The 21,149-nt window shown below is 39.4% G+C and overlaps 1 protein-coding gene across 2 annotated transcripts; it reads left to right on the forward strand.

Moving 5' to 3' along the window:
* Window positions 1-3,308: 3,308 nt before the first annotated feature.
* Window positions 3,309-19,230, forward strand: TNMD (tenomodulin). Of its 2 annotated transcripts, XM_002763075.5 has the most exons (7): window positions 3,309-3,439; window positions 3,603-3,734; window positions 12,217-12,357; window positions 12,585-12,686; window positions 15,643-15,796; window positions 17,162-17,328; window positions 17,647-19,230. In XM_002763075.5, the coding sequence occupies exons 1-7, from the start codon at window positions 3,392-3,394 to the stop codon at window positions 17,854-17,856; spliced, it is 954 nt and encodes a 317-aa protein (XP_002763121.3). In that variant the 5' UTR covers window positions 3,309-3,391; the 3' UTR covers window positions 17,857-19,230. The 2 variants fall into 2 exon arrangements, with proteins under 2 accessions (XP_002763121.3, XP_078220398.1); XM_078364272.1 differs by lacking the exon at window positions 12,585-12,686.
* The last annotated feature ends 1,919 nt before the right edge of the window (window positions 19,231-21,149 follow it).

Genomic DNA, 21,149 nt, shown 5'->3' on the forward strand with positions numbered 1-21,149 from the left:
ACATACAGCCATCTGGAGAGTCCTAGCAGATCCAACTTTGAATATGCCTCCTGCCTACCTCTTCAGCCTTATCTCAAGTAACTCCTCCTCATTCACTGTATTACAGCTACATTGACTTTCCTTTTATTCTCTGAGTACTTCAACCCCTTTTCTGCTTCAGGATATTTGCATGTGCTGTTTCTTTGGCCTGGAATAATCTTTTCCCCACTCTTCACCAGCTAACTTCTACTCATTATTCAGGTTTTAGCTTAAGGGACATCTCCTTAGCATGGATTTCCCTCACCCATCCTGCCCAATCCAACTTAGGTGCTTTTATAGCACCTGCACTTTTCCTTCTCAGCATATATCATCATTTATGTACTTTTATTTGCAGGATTTCTTTTCCTTTTAGTTTAATGTCTGTCTACCCAACCAGACTCTGAGCTCTACAAAGGAGGGACTTTGTTTGCTTGTCCACTACTGAATGTATATCTAACTCCTATAACAATGCCTGCCACATAGGGGACACTGAATAAATATGTCCTGATCAGTGAACAGTCTATTGAACTATTGAAATGCCATGTCCTTTGTACCATTTTTCCTGCTTTTCTGAATCTGAATTAATTACTCTTCCATCTATGTTTCCATGGAATATTGCTTTGACTCTTGGTTTGATTCAATCTTTTTAACAAGTAAGGCATGTTTTAAAAGATCTCGATGTCTGTTCATGAGAAGAACACATAAAAACAAATTAAAAATACAGCATAGAAAGTATAATGGTTGAAGTATGAGCAAGATACAAAAATAGAGCAAAGAAAAGGGTGATTAACTTAACGATATGGAAGAGATGACACCAGGAAAGGCTTTCAGGGGGTGATAATATCTAGGAAGCATTTTGAAAGCCAAATGGGAATTTTCCAGGTAAACAAGGGAAGAAAACTCCAGGCAATGAACATAGCATGGGCAAATGCCCTACAGTGTGAAGAAGTAGGGCATGCTCATTAATAGGGTGTACAGTGTGAGGCAGGCATCAGAGGCATAGTGTGAATAGCATCATTGAGGGGAACCATCTGACCCAATAAACATAAGTTTCTCCATGAGACTGCTCTTGTGGCTTTTCCTTTTTCTCTCTTTATGCTTGACAAAAAATGTAGAACAAATAGAATTGTGACATATTTCATAATTTATGTAATCGATTTAATACACAATCATGTCCCAACAACTAGAAAATTATCTTCTTTGAGACATTAGGATGTGGAGGTAGTCATATGTACATTCCCCATTTTCCTGCCCAGCTGTGACCTCCAAGATGGCTCCATCACCGTAGAAGAAATAGTTCAAAATCAAGACTAGAGAGTTAGACAGTTTCCAGATTATGAAATGCCTACTATGTCACCATAGTGGCTTGGATTTTATAGGCAATGAATAGATACTAAAGGATTTTAAGCAAGGGAGAGATTATCCTCAGATTCGAGTCTTAGATCACCTTGAAGGCAGTGTGCGAGAGAAAAAGAAAACAGAATTCTATTGCAATAGTAAAAGTAACTATGAGAGCCTCAACTTAAACAGTGGTGATTGACAATGGAGAGAACAGAATTGCAGAGCTAATTCAGAGGCAGAAATATCTGGACTTAGTAATTGATTAGGCATGGGGATGAACAAGGGAGGAAGAAATCAAGGATCATTTGGAAGTTGCTATTCTAGAGGCTGATTATTGTGTCATTTAGTGAGAGAGGTGATACAAAGGAAGGGTACATTTGAAAGGAGAGATAATTCAGGTTGGGACATGTGGAATTTGAGGTATCTGTTGTGGAGATGTCTAGCAGGTTAGATGGACATATAACCTCTCTCTCGAAGAGAACAACCTGGGTAAGAGATATGGATGTTGAGACTTGTCATAAAGGATGACAAACTAAACTGGGGTGTTAGCAGTGAGCACAGGGAGAAAAGAAGAGCTTTCAAATTTATAAAAATTTAGAATAGGGCCTAGTGATTGATTGGATACAGGGATTATGAAAAAGAGAGAAAACCTCAGATTTTTGGTTTGCAAGACTGGGTGAGTGACAATTCCACTGTTATGAGCTGAATAATGTCCCCTCAAAATTCATATGTTGATGCCCTAACCCCCAGTATTTCCAAATTTGACTGTATTTTGTGATAGCATTTTTAAAGAGGTAATTAAGGTTAAATGAGGTCATATGGATGGGCCCTTATCCAATATGACTGATGTTCTTATAATAAAAGGAGATTAGGATACAGACATACATAGAGGGAGAATGTCATGTGAATATGGAGATGGTCATCTACAAACCAAGGAGAGAGGCCTCAGAAGAAGCCAACCCTGGTAACACTTTGATCTTGGACTTCTAACCTCCAGAGCAGTAATAATATAAATTTCTGCTGTTTAAGCTACTCAGTCTGTGGTATTTTGTCAGCTCTAGCAAACTAATATAGCCACCAACTAATATTGGGCATATGAGGGGGAAAGTAGGTTAGGAGAAGAAGGTGTTGAAAGAAGAGTTTGATATGGAACATGCTGAGTTTGAGATTCCTGAGGTATATCCAGGTGGAGATGTTCAGATGGCTTTGAAATTAAAAGATAGAACTGGGTTACAAAGTAAGGATGTGGAAATCATTGATATGTAGGTGATATTTATTTTCAACTGTAAGAAAGAATGAGGTCATCTAAGAAGTGTGTGTAAAGTGAGAATGATCAAGAAGAGACTCATAAGACAAAACAACATTAAAAAACAGACTGAGGAAGAGGACCCAAGAAAGGAGAAAAATCAGAGATAGAAGATGAAGAGAGATAGCTTAGAATTAGTCTTTATTTTATGCTGTTTTAATTTTAATTAGTTAAGTACATGCTGATATCAGCATTTAAAGGGCTTTAACTTAGTGAAGCAGGCAATATCTTATTCATTTCTGAATCTCGAACACCAAGCACAGTGCCTGACATTTAATATCCCTGCAATAAATATTTGTTGAACCAAATGGAATTGAAATTAGAACTTCATTCCCTTCTTTGTTTTGTTTGCTTATTTCTGGAGTGTGCAGCATGTATTGCCACTGATATTTTAAGTTCATAGTGAAAAATCATTTCAATGTGTCCTAGGCTTGGTCCCCATCCAACCCAACCCCCAGGACAATAGTTTTCATTATAACCTTCTGTCTTTGCCATTCTGGATGGAATTCTGTGCACAGAAGTTATATACATATATGGGTATATCTATGTAACAAATCGGAGCACAGGAGTCCCCTGGGCTCCCTCAGGCTCTGGTATGACATATTTGAGCCATATAAATTCAGCTTCTCCTCTGGCATCTGTTAGCCGACTCACTTGCAACTCCACCTCAGCAGTGGTCTCTCAGTCCTCTCAAAGCAGGGAAAGAGTACTGTGTGCTGAGAGACCATGGCAAAGAATCCTCCAGAGAATTGTGAAGACTGTCACATTCTAAATGTAAGTTGATTCATATTTTTCCCTTTCAAGCAGAAGCATGGTTTTATAGATTTATCATATTGCAATGTGAACATTAGAAAGTGGAATCAAAGGTGACTTTGAATTATGGCTTGCTTCTTGAGGTTTATTGTGTGTTGTGTTATTCTGTCTGTTCTTTGCTTAGGCAGAAGCTTTTAAATCCAAGAAAATATGTAAATCACTTAAGATTTGTGGACTGGTGTTTGGTATCTTGGCCCTAACTCTAATTGTCCTGTTTTGGGGGAGCAAGCACTTCTGGCCGGAGGTACCCAAAAAAGTAAGTAAATACAATTTATAATCTAATGCTTCCATTCTGAGTTTGATTGAATGTAATTAGTAGTGGGCATGTAAATCATTCTGAAAATGATAATCATTAAGTTTCTCTTCTATTTATTTTCTGGTGGTATAAAAAATTGAATCAACATTTTTCTCTCCTTCATTTGCCTAATTATTTTGGTAAGGGAAAAAATTTGTCTTCTGTATTTTGGTTAGTTATGGTAGGATATAGAATTACCCATTCTTCTATAATGCTTGTATTTAAGGAGTTAAGACTCCTCCTAGGAGCAAATTTTTTACTTTAAGAAAAAATGCTTTCCATCTTTCTTCAAATTATCTGGGCAGAAACTGATGGGAAAGTAATTATACTACCACATAAGGAGAAACCACCCAAAGTGGCAGCAAAGGATTTTCAGGGATTATGTTTCTGACTTAATGCATCTGCAGCGAGAACAGGCAGCAAGCTGCTTTTCAGGAGGAGCAATTCTCATACCTGACTTCACATTTATTTATGACTTAAAAAAAAAACCTAGAGCTTTTCAGCTGCTTGCCAGCTGCAATCATCACTGTCCCACTGAGATAGTAATGCCACAAGGTAGAAGCATGCGACACCAAGTCATTAATCACAGATTACTCAGAAAGCTTCTGATACTGGGGTCATTTGGTGAAGCTTGGCTAGCCACTGTAGTTTGTATTTCTGTACCTTAGTATTATTGTTACTCCTGGGCTCACACACAATGGACAAGTTTAGATATCACCCAAATAAAACTATAGTCCCCTCATGCTAACAATTTCTGTTAGAAAGATAATCAGCAAATATACAAACTACAAGTTGTGAAGACAGTTTTCTGGCTTTGCCCTGTTTTTCTGTTGATGTGTGGATTGCTGCTGCTGTTATTGTTATTGTTACTGTTGCTGATTTGCTGTCATGAGATGCTCATCTCTATTTGATAACAGATGTAGGGAGAAAAAAAGCACAAATCCAGGAAGGAGGATGAGACAAGAAAATGGGTTGGCATGGACCATTAGGAGCCAAAGGAGCAATAGGAGCAGGAAAAAAAATATGGGTCAGTGGGGAGAGGGTGAGGGGGGAAAATAGGAAATAAGCTGGCCAAGTGTCCAAAAGAAAACAGAGATATAAGGTATAACCACCCTTGAGTTCTCCACCTCTGTTGTCATACCCACTTTGATTTAGTCCCAAAGGATATCTTATCAAGTTTAACTAGGAAGGAGAGCAAATCAGCCAACTTTGCTTGCCTTTTTATTTATACCTTGCTCCAGAAAGGATTTCAGGCATCACCCAATGCCTATAGTTAGCCCTATCCCCCACGCCTCCCCTTACTGCTCCTTGCTTCTGAACTACTTACCATTCAAATATCTTTCTAGAGGAGCCACCTATCTTCAGGCTGGCAGGGTGGGTAAAGCAATCAAGATCAGGAAGAAAACAGCAAATTAATAAGAGTGCCAAAATGCATTCCGATACAATTCTCATACCACTTAGCTAATTCCCAAGGTGACATGTCACCCCACAAATTGAACCTTGGATCCTCTTGAAAATTATACATGAGTTAAAGGGCTATAAATCCTTTTTTTCTCCACAGCCATAATGTAGTTAACTGGACATGGTGGATAACTAGCCCTTTTGAACACCCTTAGATGTCTGCCTAAATAAGGGGCCAAATGGCCTTTCTTGTTTTATTGTTGTCATTGGTACTGCAAATGCTATTCCGAAAGAGCATATGTGTTTTTACAAACTTACAGTGCTGTTTGCCCCAGTGCAGCTATAAATGACTAGGTGGAGACCTTGCCTTTATATTGCAAAGTATCAGACTCACTGGCAGGTCCATGGTCTCCTCTGTTTCCTTATTATATCACCTTTACATCTCATTCTAGTTCTGTTTTTAATGACTATAAGGAGCAATCCTATGACACCTCAAACCAAAAGTAAAACTTTGCCAGTGCATGCACAAAAGAGGTGGGATATGCTGCTGAATAAAGTTAATCAAACATCAAAACTCTTGTGAAGTAATCCATTTTGGGATGTCATTTTCAGCAAAGAGAATCTCAGAAATGAACAAAGCTACTATGAAATAATCCAGATAGAGACAACAGGTGTCCCCTAGGGCAAGTTTCTCTACCGTGAACAAATGTTGTTGATTTTCCATTCCAGTGGGGAGTTATAATTTATTGTCTTTGATATTTAAGTCCTGGCCTTCATAAGAATAGGTTTGGTTCATTGAAAACTAGGAAATCAGCTTGGAATGTGGATGCTTTACTCAGTCCATTACTACTTTCAGGTCCCAGACAAGGAGCTGAGGAGACCATCTATGTTTCCAATGGCTAAGACTATCAATAAGCCTGCCTTAGAGCAACTTCAGAATTCCAGGAAGAGACTAGCAGTCAGATTAGTCTTGGAAGAGTTGCATAGGAAAAGAATCCAGGCATCTTGCCCAAATAAAAGACTACCCCTTAATGGTATGGCCATTAAGGCCATACCAAGAAACAACAGTTAGCAGATTAAAATCCAGGTTCTTTGGGCTTTCTTTAAAAAGTCTGGGAGACTTGTGGGGACTGTGGGCCCTTGGTAGAGAGAACTATGTATTTAACTATGCTTATTGGTGGCAGTGATTTGTTTGCTGTCCTGGGACTTCCTCCAAGCTCTTAGTGTTTGCTCTCCCTAGCATCCACCATGCCTCCTTTTTATTTTGTTTTTCAACATCTATGTATAATAAACAGTATTTATTTAACATCCCACATCTGGTAATGACATTTCCATGCCAGTAAGTTGTTCTCCTTACTCTCGCCTTCGTGTGTACACAAGATCCAGATTCCTATATCCAAATTGAGAACAAGCCATGCTTGACCCCCTCCCCTCACACACCTTAGGTGTGTGTGCACGCAGGTGTGCACGTGCATAGACACACACACACCAGAGAGAGAAAGAAACCAAAACAAGGTGAAACAAAGAGGACTAACTCTGGGTGAGCTGCTGCATTTTCTTACAGGTCCCAGGCCCCTGACCCACAGCCACATATAGGAGCCACCTAAGCTAAATGAAAACCAGGTCCATCTAGCTCTGCATTCAGCTTTCTTAAACAAGCAGAAGAGACCTATTCAGTCCCATCAGTTTTGAGAAAGCATCGCAATGAGGCTCCCCTTCCAGGCAGTGACTGCACTGGGATCACTGAAGCAGAATCGCCAAAGAAACATTATTGCTTAAAGCCCCCTGTATTACACATTTAACTGGAAACAGTCAGAAGCCAAGTCCTCAGCTAATTAATCCAACATGAAGAAAACAAATCAGAAAAATCCTAGCCCTTAAACCAACAGTTTAGAAACATAGCACAGACCTTGTAGCCCATCCCTGCCTAACCTTTGTGGAGTGAAGCAGAAGAATAACACATTTAATAAATGAAGGATGGTCCTTACTGCCTTATGTAGGAGCTGCCTGGTGACTTTAGGGTTGTTTGAAAGCCATCAGGACCACACCACAGTCAACAGATTTGTGAGGGTGTTCTTTCAACTTCTACATATGACCAAAGCAATGAGGAGTAGTAAGGATAAGCGGGCATTCTTCTGCCCTCCCGCCCCACCTCAGTTGCAGATGATCATTAAAACAGTCTCCACCAGAGTTGTAAGCCCACTATCATTCTAGGCTGAAAATCCTTTGCTCAGAAGAAGCACTTTCTTGATGAGTCTGATTGCACCTTTTTGTGTGTGCCTATTTCTTTGATGCCAGCATTAGTGCAATATTAACTTTCTTCACTCCTCTCTAGGCATACAAGGAAGACAACTCTCCTCCCCAGGTCCCCTGGGCTTTCCTTCACCACAGTCTGACAGGTGAAATGTGAGTCTAGAGAAGCATTAATATACCCTCAAGGAAAAAGTTGAAGGCATAGTTGGAATATTTTTGGCAGGGAGACTGAGCTTTACCAGATGGTACCATGTTGGCATTTTCAAAAAAAAGAAAGAATTCTTTGCATTTTCTTTTCCTCCTAAAGCCTTATGAGATCCAGGTCCACCCTTGTACAACTCTCGCTGGGCCAGCTGTTGTTCTGGGCTACTCAAGGGCAGCTCCCAGCAATTATGTGGAGCCAGGCTCTGGCTGTGATAGGCATGTTCTTCTTAGACAGTCTCTTCATTCTCCTGAGGCAGCATTTGTTGAACGACTTATATGACACCAGAATGAAGAGCCTGAGCCTTTAAAGACAGCTGTTCTGGAGTGGTTGAGAGTGAAATTGGGGCTGTAGAGGAAGTAGCCAGGATGATCAATAGGTAGCAGCAGTAGTAGCAGTCCAGTGATCAACCTGACAGGCTTACCTGAGCAAATCTCAGCAGAACTGACTTTGCTAACTACTTAACATTACAGCTGAAAAGGGGTGAAGGATAAAGATAGGAACTGAGTCCCTAGAGACACTCAGTGACTTGCCCAAAGTCACACAGCTTGTAAGTGGTGCGGTTAAGGTTGGAACTAGAGGCTAGTCTGAAGATTCTTTCCACTATTCTTCAGCTGCATTTAAGAATCAGAGATGGGGATAATGGGTAGGGGGAAAACTTACTGGCCAGCTCAAGTCTTTAGATAAAAGAAGTGGCTTTTTCTTGTTGAAAAAGAATGTCTGTGCTGCTTATGCCAATGTTTTCCAGGGCTGAGAACTGCTGATTGAAGATGCAGAGCTCGAACTTTGCATAAGAAACAATCTGTCTGTGCTATGTTTGTAAAGAAATACCCAGAGGACCTTTAATTCCCACAAGTTAGGTTAATAATAATATGGTACAGTGCATTCTCTTCCCTTCCTTCCAGCCTAACACCTGCTAGCCAGCTATTCTGAGCATGTATTTCACCTTTGGAGAGTATACCTCATAAACAGACAATAAAGGATGAAGATGGAGTGAAGAGCAGCTAGATTAATCACAGGCTTCAAAAAACAAACCTAAGCCAAATGTCCTCAAATCTGTGTCAGGACAGGCTAAAGCTTCTTACCCCCAAAAGAAATCCATCACACTGAGATCTGAGATAGCTTTACTTTTTATAAAAAGCTTTCTTTTCTGATGTCAGGGACTGCCACAGAGGCAAGAAAACAGGAAAAACTGTGAAAGAGGGATGTTAGGGCTCATTTGCTGCCTGAATGGAGGATTTAACTGGATGGAAGACAGAATTCCTGGACAGGGAAGAAAAATGTGTTGTGGCCTCTACGTGTTTTGTCAGTGTGGTCTTCTTGCACCTCTCACTGCCTGGACTTAACCACATATCTGTCTCGTTTCACTTGTTTCCTATTCCACTCCATTGGCTTCCTTGTTCCATTCCAGTGTTCTGGTTTTTATAGTTAAGGACAACCTTATGTGCAGGTGGAGCAAGAGCCCATTTGAGTGGTGCTGGAAAGATGCCCTTGCCCCCAAATATCTCCCATGCCTAGTGCCACTGTGCCTATTAGATTGGTGCAAAAGTAATTGAGGTTTTTGCCATTGAAAGTAATGGCAAAGTAATAAAATCCACCATTAGTACTTCATGTCTCTGAGTGAAGTATTGCACTCAAATTTTTAAACAGACAAATATTCATCACTAATATCTAAGTGTGAAATCATGGGTCAGATTGATTTCTTCCTTGTCATAAGGTACCTGAAGCACCACGAGATTCCTAGATGTCTAGACAAGAGACAAAGAGACAGACAGAGATGGGAAGAGAAGGGGGAAGGGCTATGAGGGTATGGAATGAACAGAATATGAAACTAGAACAGGAAAGGAAAGCTATAAGCACCAAAAATTAACTCTCTCTATTTGCCAATTGGGCAGGGGTATACTCCTCATTATATTCTATCCCTGCTCTGTCCTTCCTGGGATAAAGCTGAGTTGGAGACAGCTGAGATGAGCTACTTGTAGCCCACTCACACCTCTCTTCAGGCCAGTCATCCTGTCTCTGCTTTAGCTTGCTCCTGGAGAGGACAAAGCCATTTGATCTTGCATCTCCAGAAAAACCTTCAACCCTTGAGCCAGGAAGCTTAGTAGAGAGCAAAGAACTTGTGATGCCAAAGGCATGAGCTCAGTCTTCATATGGGCCAGTGAAGCTTGCATAGCCATTACCCAAGCAATGTGCTCCACAGGGACCCAGGCGAGACAGTGTGTCTGGATTTGCTCATACCCATCTCCAAACAGTCCAAAGTGGGCCACCAGCATCATCTTCCTAGATGAAGAACAGTCTGTTCCAAAAGGACACCTTTGATAGTGGAATTCCAATGGGGGAATATATAGCTCCCCACTCCTACCCCCTACCAAGGATTCACACATAAACGAAGTCATTCTGTTCCCACTCTACTTAGTAAGCTATCATTATTAACATAAAGCCAACAAGTTGGTTAATGAACACAATCAGAATGGACCATTTCTCCCCTACCAAAAAAAGTCTTTGCAGGAATGTTGAAAATAATCAAGATCTGCTGAGCTTGGCAGTTTCCAATAGTTTTCATCTAGCAAGGTGTCCAAGTAAAGTGCATTGCCAACAGTGCAGGAAAACTCATTCCACAGAAGCACACTGAAATTCTAAATGTCACCAGTAGGTTCCATAGTCTTCTACCAGTGATTGAAAATACAGCCTGTATTTTCTGTTTCGCCCAGGTAGGCAGTGTTCCAGCATCCCCTAGTCTCTAACCTCATTTTTCCATACAATAATCCATCAGTGGTGCTACTGATGAAATAAACACCCCACCCCAGCCCCCAATGGCTAGTGGCATCAAGATTTGTCTCAAAAATGGATAGTATTTCTAAAAAAATTTCCCCGTTGGGAGAGCTGAGAAGACTGGATCTGAAGTGGATGCCTCTCTCCTCTACTTAGGTCAGACAGACTGAGAGCTCAATTTGTTGCCATAGGTAGAGGTTTCTCTTCTCAAGCTGGCTGCAGAGCTGGAACTGAGGACATATTTATTGCTAGAAGCAAATAACAAACCTAAAGGCGTTTGCTACCTGTCACAAACCAGGCCAGACTTCCTGAGTTAACTCTGCAGTTGCTCAAGAGTTCTAAGTATTATTTGTCTTTCACTTTTAAAATTGGTTTTTTAAAAAGACCTTGCTAATACTCGAAAATCTCTCTTTAGGAAGATAAGGATGTGCCATTGGTGGGAAAAACTTATTCAACAAATACTTAGGTTCCAACCATGTCCAAGGCACTGTTGGGCTACCAAAAGGTTAATGACATTGTCTCTTGTTTTTCTCTTCAGCCGCTGCATTAGACTTGTCACCCTTGAAGTAACACTTGCTTCTACAAATGGTTCCGATTTGTTTTTCTACTAGAGTTGGGGAAAATTTGGCCAGGTTAAACTTACATTCAGTCACTGGCATCAGCAGACCCTAAAAAACGACTCAACCCGGTGTAAGTTCTCTACAGGGCTGCCACTGGGAACTGTATCATTAGAAAGCAATGTGTGCTCTCAACAAGACTTGCTTTTTCAGGCTTTAGTTATCCAATTTTTTTCATAAGGAAAGATGAACATGAAGAAATTCAATAAACAAAGGTGTCCTAATGTCAGAGATAAGATAGACTTCCAAAAGGCATCATCAGGTCTGACCTGGTTTGTGACAGATAACAAATTCCTTTATGCTTATTTGCTTTTACCTATTAATATGTCCTAAAATTATAAGTTATGGGATTAGTCCTAAACTGCAGTACCATATGGGACTGGTCCTCCTGGTCTTTCGAAATATAATTGCCTCTTTTAGAGGGCAGGAGAAAATCTGGGGTTTTGTCTTCTTTCTTCTTGGGAGGCTCCATGTTGCTTAACGCAGGACACTTGGCTCAGTTGGCTCAATTCCATGTACACAAAAGAATCTGCAGAAATTGAAGACAACTGAATACGGCTTGGGAAACAGAACCCAGGAATAAACTGGGTGGGGTTGGTTAGTTTATAAAGAGAAGACTAAGGGAAGGCAATAAATGTTTCCTGGAGTTTAAGGGGCAAAAGGAAGCAAACAGAGCAGGGTAGGACTCTTATGTAATATTGGCAAGGAGAAAGTCTTCAGATTCTAAAAGGATAAACTCAAGACTGTTGTGGCAGTATTAAAGCCCTGGATAGATAAGGAGACAAACAATATGTAACCATTCTAAGTGTATTCAATATGTAACCATTCTAAGTGTATTCAAATCTCTTTCTCAGCCCTAATGAATTTCATGTGCTAGGGGCGGGGCAGTGTGTGTGTGGGGTGATTACTTAACACTTGGAAAGGGAAGTTGCAGCTTAAAGAAGCAGCATAGATTTTAAGTGATCACTCAGCTTAACACAAGGGGAAAATACAGGCTGGTTTGCAAGATATCATTTGCTATTGAGTCAAGGAAGCCAAGAAAACTGCTGGAATTCTTAGTAATTAGCTCAGCAACTTGGCTTGAATTCAAAATACCAGCTCTGAAGTGATCCCCATATCAGCTCCAGCACCAAAAATCACCTCACATTAGGGACACACTGAGTATCTTAGAGATTGTTTTCATCTGTTCTCCCAGACCTATGACATGGAGCACACTTTCTACAGCAATGGAGAGAAGAAGAAGATTTACATGGAAATTGATCCTGTGACCAGAACTGAAATATTCAGAAGCGGAAATGGCACTGATGAAACATTGGAAGTACACGACTTTAAAAACGTAAGTTGGATGTTTTCCCCCTAAGGCTTTCCACTTAAAATATTAGAGCAGCTGAGTTTCACATTAAAAATAGCCTCCATCTAAAACTTGAATTCTAATGAAAAGTTAGCCTCCTCTAGCTTTCCATTTGAATTCAAATTTTGCTAGTCTGGGAGCCCGACAGATCATAGAACTTACTAATAGTGGCTATTTTGGAAAGCTTTATTGTCGTTTTGTCTGTTTTATAGGGATACACTGGCATCTACTTTGTGGGTCTTCAAAAATGTTTTATCAAAACTCAGATTAAAGTGATTCCTGAATTTTCTGAACCAGAGGAGGAAATAGATGAGGTATGTAAGAAGAGTAATTGTGGTGGCAAAAGACATTATTTATCAGATGCTAGCTATGTGCCAAACATTGTACTAAAAGCTTTATTTTTCTTTGATTCTCAAACAACCTTATAGATAAGTACTATTATTATCATCATTTTCAGATAAGGAAACTCAAACTCAGAACAAAAAGTGACTTGCTCAAGGTCACACAGCTAGTGAGTAGCAGATTGGCATCCTGAACTCAGACCTCTCAAAAAATTAAAGTGCATAATTTTAGGTGCAAGCCTGTATTTTTATACTTGGGCACCCATTAACATTATGTTGATTTGCTCTGAAACCAAAGATTTCTAGTAAGAGAGATAAGTCAGAGAAACAAAATCAATCTTGTCTCAGATAAACTGTTTTAAATATAAGAAAGTTCCAAAGCCACCTGGGGTTCTTGCCACTTTTGTCACACTTCAGTATTCACCTGTTTTAAAGATTGTGGTTCATTCACGTTACCGTTTTATGCTGGGCTGCAAATGGAGTAATTCACATTTAACTTCACTAGGAAAGGCAAAAGCAAGGAAGGTGAACACCGCAATGTGATACACTCTCTAAAAACTCTCTGAAAACACCCTGCTAGGCCAGCAACCTAGGGTACTGGTGCAATCACTGAATGGCCCCTGAAAACCTAATTGGAGACAGATGATAGTGTCTAAAATGCAACTATCTGTAAAGCCTTTGAGGCTCTTTATCATTTCCTGATATTTTGTCTATAATTACAGTATGTTTTTATCAATGGGAGGAGAAGGTCATACTGTGACAGCATATCCCCACTACAGCAAAGAAAAACAAACATTGGTTTGGTTTGGTTTAGTGCTTTATTGGCAAATCTAAAGTGGAATTATGGCAATGGCAGAGTGATCTTTCTATAAACTATAAAAACCTCTTTCTTTATTCTCTCTCTCTTCCCTGTTCTTTTTCACTTTTCTCCCACCCAGCTCCCTCCATCTTGATTTTCACCTACCCAATTATCTTTTTCTTTTCCTTTTTCTTTATTTGGGGATGGTGGGTGGGAAGGACATTTTTTCTTTCTCTTACCCAAGTCTTAGTGCTGTCATTGGCTTCCACTTTACTCTTTATTGCTACTGGTTTCCTCAGGGCCAGAAAAGTTACAGACCCTTGTTACTAGAATTCCCAAGAAAACAAAGAATGTTCTCCCAAAGATGATGCTCTGCTCCCAAGGTCTATGGTAGTGACAAAGTTTGGAGATTTTTTTTTTAAGTAAGCCTGAGTTAGATGCTTCTGAGGAACAGATCAACTTTCAGGATATTAGGAATGACTGTAGAAGGCAAAGGTAAGACAAAAGGAAAATCAATAGGATTAAAAAGCTACTATACATAATCACATATGCCTATTACCTACAGAAAATAATGTAAGCATTTGAGTAGGCCAGTGAGCAATGAGGACCTGAAGTGATATAATAGGATTTATTTTTCTGAAAGAAATAAAGGCAAAGGGGGCCAGGTGCAGTGGCTCATGGCTATAATCCCAGCACTTTGGGAGGCCGAGGAGGGTGAACACTTGAGGTCAGGAGTTCAAGACCACTCTGGCCACCATGGTGAAAACCCATCTCTACTAAAACAAAACAAAACAAACAAACAAACAAAAAATAGCCCAGCATGGTGGCATGTGCCTGTAATTCTAGCTACTGAAGAGGATGAGATGGGAGGATCACTTGAACTTGGGAGGTGGAGGTCTCAGTGAGCCGAGTTCTCACCACTGCACTCCAGCCTGGACAACAGCACAGGACTTAGTCTCAAAAAATATAAATAAATAAAAAATAAAGTCAAAGACTCAATAGTGTCTCATTTTGGCTCTAATTTAATCTTCAGTTAATTTCACCAAATATTTTAAATAATATAAGTATTCATTTCATTATAGTAAGAATTACTGTACCTTCAAGTAAATCTTATTTTTTATATTCCCAACACAGATTTTCTTAAATGAAACAAATCTGTGGTCCTGAATGACAAAAACCTTCTTTTGTACTTCTCTCCACACTGTATCCATGGCATGTGCATTTTAAACATGCAGAGCAGGTATATAAATAGCCCTGATTTTGCTAACAAAGCTAGTCAGCATACCAATCTCATTTTATACAATTCATTTCAGTGCATCTCAAGGTCATTACAGACTCAAGGACAAAGGTGCTAAGACTTTAGAATTGTAAATGATTCCAGGAGAAATTAGTAAGAACTAGGTATACAACACGATTACCTCAATACTAGAAACTAAAGAGAAAGTGGCATCCTTCACAATATAAGAAAAGCTGCTTAATGCAAAAATACTCTGAGATAAACTCTAAGCATCTACAACGAAAGGAATGCAATATTAGGAAGGCCAGTGAAGTCATAAACTGGAGACTTCACTTTAAAACATAAAAAGACATCCTTTGTACTCTATCTAGCTACCATCAATAGACAAATCTTGTAAAACCAACTATTAGATTCCATTGCTATTGAATTGATCTCACCAGTTTAGATTATAGGATTTTTTTCAGCTTCAGGTCAAATACTGCTTGCCACCCAAGCTGCAAGCATAAAATAAGGCAGGCTCCCAAGATTTATTTATAAAACAGAAAGCAAATGTAAATCACTCAGGGTTCCAGAAGCTCACATTAAAACATGCACAGACCCAGAGTACCCTGAAAATTATAAAGCACCCTTCTGACTTTGAGTGAAATGGTAACAGAGAAGGCTTCTATTTTAGCAAGCAGCCTTGCTGTTAGACCCAGGAGAGAGGAAAGATCAGTTGTTAACTTCCTTAAGGGCGCCCACTGAATGCAAGGGAAAGAGCTAGTTTACCAGCAGCCCTAGGATTAAATTTTTACTCACACTCAAAATATATTGTTTTCCAGCATCCCATAATGTCTCACTTGTTCTATTAATTTCTCTGCTGATCCCCACCCTAAGCTATTTTCTTCTTTCAGAATGAAGAAATTACCACAACTTTCTTTGAACAGTCAGTGATTTGGGTCCCAGCAGAAAAACCTATTGAAAACCGAGATTTTCTCAAAAATTCCAAAATTCTGGAGATTTGTGATAACGTGACCATGTATTGGATCAATCCCACTCTTATATCAGGTAAGACATTTGTATCTTTATCCTCCTTCTATTTTCTAAGACAGCAACAGGTTAATGTACCCAGCATTTAGACGCTACATTTCTAGGAAAACAAACGATCAGTTTGTATCTTCTTGGATGAGTCTATATGTACTGACTGCCAGTGAGGAAAGAATTTTTCACAGCCAAGTTATAAATCAGATAAATAAATTAATGCTGACAGGCTTTTAAATACCCTAGCAAATGTAACACCACCCTAAGGTGACTAGTGATAGTAAAAAGCTAATCTGTCTTTCTTTGCACATCTATATTCATTGCAGTTGGGATACCAGACTATTGCTCAAACCATTATTGGTCCAACCTAAGAATAGAAGAGAGAAAAGCAAAAGCAATGCTCTGTTGTCCAGAAGGATTCTCTGTCAAATGGTGGCATTTTCCTTAGAAGATAGGACAATCACTGCAATATAAATTTCTTTGTCATTGTTTTAGGAATTACTATAAATGTAGTTGAGGGCTAGAGGTCCAGAGTTGAAGAGCCCAGCCTTCAACTTCCAGTCAGCCCATAGAGAAGGTAAAGACCCCTGGATGTCTTACTCTGTTTAGCTAACATGGAATTTGGCCTCCTTCATTCTGCACAACATAGACTACTCTATTACCCAAGAGAGGTTATTCCCACCAATTTAAGCATCTGTGGGTTCTCTTTGGAGATATAAGAAAGGAGACTAAATGCAGTGTGGTATCCTGGACTGGATGCTAGAACATAAAAAGCACATTAGTAGAAATACGAATGAAATCAGAATAAAGTCTGTAGTTTAGTTAATAACCTTGTACCAATGCTAACTCCTGATTTTTTATCATTGTACCACAGTTATATAAGACAACATTAGGGGAAACTGCCTTAAGAATATGTGAACTCTGTACCACTTCTGCAAATCTTCCATAAATCTAAGATTATTTCTAAACAAAAAGTAAAAAAATAAATAAATAAATAAGACAAGAAACATAAGGGAAGTGGGAGGATGTCAAATCAATTCAGGCAAGCAAGAAATATTTATTGAGCATCTATCATGGGTAAAGTCATCATTGTAGGAGATACAGAAGTCCCCTGTCCTCAGTTTTTAATTTAGTATGCTAGTAAGGCAACGCAGTAAATGTTTGATGCCAAAGAAGCAAAGAAGTCTGTGTATGTATAAATGATCAGACTTGTTTTGGAAACTACTCTAAAATATCAGCTGAAGGAGCTTGGAAAAGTGGTCCGTGCCTAAATGATGCCAGTTTGAAGACACAATGATGAAAATCTCTCTCCCCAGCTGCTATTCCCCCAAGCGCTTCTTTCAGGAACATTTGCAAAGCAGTTGCATCACAACTTTGCATTTATTATCTTAGTTTCTGAGTTACAAGACTTTGAGGAGGACGGAGAAGATCTTCACTTTCCTGCCAATGAAAAGAAAGGGATTGAACAAAATGAACAGTGGGTGGTCCCTCAGGTAAAGGTAGAGAAGACCCGTCACGCCAGACAAGCAAGTGAAGAAGAACTTCCGATAAATGACTATGTGAGTTATGTTTATGTAAACTCTTGATAGAGGAGAAAAAAAGAGCCCTCACAAAACTTACTACCCCTCAGATCATAGTCATTGGAAGGAGAATGAGCATGGCTTTAACAAAAAATGTTTAAGAAACTTGGACTCTCCAGGAGGCTCATTCAAAATCAGTCTTGATCTCTGTAGATATATCTCCATGATCAGGCTAAGGAGCTTAATTTCACACAAGCCCCCAACTCATACAGTCTTCTAGTTCTCCCCTGCTCGGTGAGAACTCTTGCTAGTGAACCTTCCTCTCCCACCCCCAACACTGGCTTCTTCTTCTTTCAGACTGAAAATGGAATAGAGTTTGATCCCATGCTGGATGAGAGAGGTTATTGCTGTATTTACTGCCGTCGAGGCAACCGCTACTGCCGCCGCGTCTGTGAACCTTTACTAGGTTACTACCCATATCCATACTGCTACCAAGGAGGACGGGTCATCTGTCGTGTCATCATGCCTTGCAACTGGTGGGTGGCTCGCATGCTGGGGAGGGTCTAATAGGAGGTTTGAGCTCAAATGCTTAAACTGCTGGCAATATATAATAAATGCATGCTATTCAATGAATTTCTGCCTATGAGGCATTTGGCTCCTGGTAGCCAGCTCTCCAGAATTACTTGTAGGTAATTCCTCTCTTCATGTTCTAATAAACTTCTACATTATCACCAACAGCCTGATTGCTGCTGAACACACTGGGTAAGTGTTTGCTGAGAATATTCCCAGCAATTAAAATGGAGCTGACCTGTCTAACATGGATGACTATGTTGAGGCTCAGAAAACAATGCCCCAAAATGAAGGCCTCAGAAGCAAAACTTTTGCTCTGACCTTCTGCCTACCAGTCTCTCAGTCCCATTCTCTCCCAAGGCTAGCCATAGAAACTAGAATCCCTCTTCCTCAAGGCGTGTCATAGAAACCAGAATCCCTTTTGTCTAAAGCCAGCCGTTAAACCTAAAAATATTACTCTGATTTTCCCTCCACTTTTCTGTGTAAAAGCTGGCCATAAGGAAATTATCTGACCTATCTTGTTTGGCTGTAGGTAATAAGACTCCCTTCCCAGAGAGGATCCATCAGGTTTGGAAGTAGAAAAGGTCAAAGCATAAAGATACTTAAATACCATATTGTACTCTGCTGTGTTAAGACAGTGGAAATAAGGGGCTGATGATAAAATGTCTCCATAACTGATGCATTAAAAACATATCCTTTTGTGCATAGCCCCAGTGTTTAATTATATAAAAGACATATTGTGAACTTGCTTAAGTATCAATTAAGCTGCTGGACAGGCAGTGAGTCACAGCAGGCCAACACTAAAATATTCCAAATGTGCAGACTCAGCAAAGGAGAAAGCTAAACTAGCAAAAAGGGTCTCGGGCTCTCCTATAAACAGGAACTCAACTTAGGACAAATTCAACATTCCATAGCCTTTGCATCTGGCTTCTCTTTAGATCAGTGTCTGATTAGATACCTTCCTAAGGCAGTTGTCTAAAAAACAAAAACCCATGAATATTATTCACAGAAACAGACATCATAGGAAATTACTGAGGTGAGAAATCAAATGGGATTTTCTTCCCAAACCACAAAGAACCTGCAATATACCACTTTCTTAACGAAAAGGTAAGGCCTAGTTCCCAATCACTTTATACTTTGCTTGGAAAGGAAAAGGGAGCAAAGGGGAAAGGAAAAGAAGTGGTTAAAAGCTAAGGTTAACCTTGATGTCCCAGCCAGTTCCAGTTTCAAAATTCATGCTCTACCAATCTGTCACCCCTTCTAGTTTCATTTGAAGGTAGCATTCTTCATTGCTCAACTTCAAAGTTATTGTATCATGAAAATGTCTGTCTGGAATTTTCTATCAGAAAAGTATTTTCAAATAAAATCTTCACCAAGATGCCTGTGGGCCAGGAGTCATTTTCTCCCATTTAAGAGTTGAGGAAATTTATAGAAACGGCTTTGCCCAAGGTTGAGTTAAGATGAGCCAGTCATTAATTGGTAATTAGCAAACATGCCATACTTGGATTACCAATTTTCACAGAATGAGAGCACAATAAAATATATCTAACAATGCACGTTACTGAAAATATTTCTAATTAATGATTTAGAAGAAATCTGATTGTTTTAGAGTACTTTGATGATCATAACAAGCATTAATTTATAGTTTAAATAGTAAAATGTAAAAGATATGAAATTACTTTGAGGTTATATGAACTTCATGATGTTTCTATAGTTTTTTTTTAATAAGACTACTCATTTTTAACATTGCTTTCTTAGATCAGCCAATAATTTTATTTATTTTTTTCTATTTGTTTTATTTTTCCATAGGTTATTGGGATACAGGAGGTATTTGGTTACATGAGTAAGTTCTTTAGTGGTGATTTGTGAGCACTCAAGCAGTACACACTGCACCCTATTTATGGTTTTTTATTCCTTCACACCCCCACCCTTTCCCCCAAATCCCCAAAGTCCATTGTATCATGCCTTTGTGTCCTCATAGCTTATCTTCCACATATCCCTGAGAAATACAATGTTTGGTTTTCCATTCTTGAGTTAATTCACATAGAATAATAGTCTTCAATCTCATCCAGGTCACTGCAAATGCTGTTAATTCCTTCCTTTTTATGACTGAGTAGTATTCCATCATATATATGTGTGTGTGTGTGTATATGTATGTGTGAATATGTGCATATATGTGTGTATATATGTGTGTGTGTGTATCCACTCAATGATTGATGGGCATTTGAGTTGGTTCCACGATTTTGCAATTGTGAATTATGCTGCTATAAACATGCATGTGCAAGTGTCTTTTTTATATAATGACTTATTTTCCTCTGGGTAGATTCCCAGTAGTGGATTTGCTGGATCAAATGGTAGTTCTACTTTTAGTTCTTTGAGGAATCTCCACACTGTTTTCCATAGTGGCTGTACTAGTTTACATTCCCACCAGCAGTATAGAAGTGTTCCCTGATCACTGCATCTACACCAACATCTACTGTTTTTTGATTTTTTTATTTCAGCCATACTTGCAGGAGTAAGGTAGTATCGCCTTGTGGTTTTGATTTGCATTTCCCTGTAGATCAGCCAATAATTTTAAATTCCTGAGACACTCAAATTTATACAGTCTATAGTATACTATATATACCATGCTCTATGAGGGATATAAATGAAGTATAAAACATCCTCCCTATTTCCAAAGAAAGATGAGACACCCAAAATACATAAGCTTTAACATAGGAACTTATACACAACTAACTACAGTTCTATATGCTACGTGTATGTGCGCGTGTGCACACACACACACACACTAAGAGGTATAGATTATTCCATATCACATTTTAGGGCTCAGAGTTCCTGCTCACAGTCTTTTAATTCAGGAAGCATTTCTCGCTCAAATGAGATACCTCAACCTCCAAATAATTTCACAGTGGGAAAGTGTGATCCTCTTAATGAGTCAGACCACGAGTTAAAAAAAAAAAATACAAGGGCATGCTTAAAGAGGCATTTAAATTATCACATACTTCGCAGGGAGGTGGGGGTGGGGAACAGTATAGCAAACAAACAAACCCAAACACACCCATCTGTCACTTCAATTTAGGCCCAGGCCATGTTGGAAAGGAAAAAGTGTAATACCTCCCTCATCACAGATTTTTATCCCTCCTGTGAATCCTGTGTAGAGATATCTTATTTCATGCCTTAGATTTCCCTCACATCCACCCCACTGAAGCTAGAGTTGCCTCTCTTCCTTACACCCTTCCCTAAACCCAGCCTCCTCAAAGAGCAACATCAAATAATTTTGACCTCCCAAG

Source organism: Callithrix jacchus, chromosome X (assembly GCF_049354715.1).
Source record: "Callithrix jacchus isolate 240 chromosome X, calJac240_pri, whole genome shotgun sequence".
NCBI classification, from domain to species: Eukaryota; Metazoa; Chordata; class Mammalia; order Primates; family Cebidae; genus Callithrix; species Callithrix jacchus.

What these genes read in the sequence shown, in the direction of transcription:
- TNMD (XM_002763075.5), top strand. Translation starts at nt 3,392, where the DNA reads ATGGCAAAGAATCCTCCAGAGAATTGTGAAGACTGTCACATTCTAAAT. An exon ending in CAGAGGAGGAAATAGATGAG is followed by an intron (nt 12,687 to 15,642) that starts GTATGTAAGAAG and finishes TTCTTCTTTCAG; the next exon opens with AATGAAGAAATTACCACAAC. An exon ending in CAATCCCACTCTTATATCAG is followed by an intron (nt 15,797 to 17,161) that starts GTAAGACATTTG and finishes TTATTATCTTAG; the next exon opens with TTTCTGAGTTACAAGACTTT.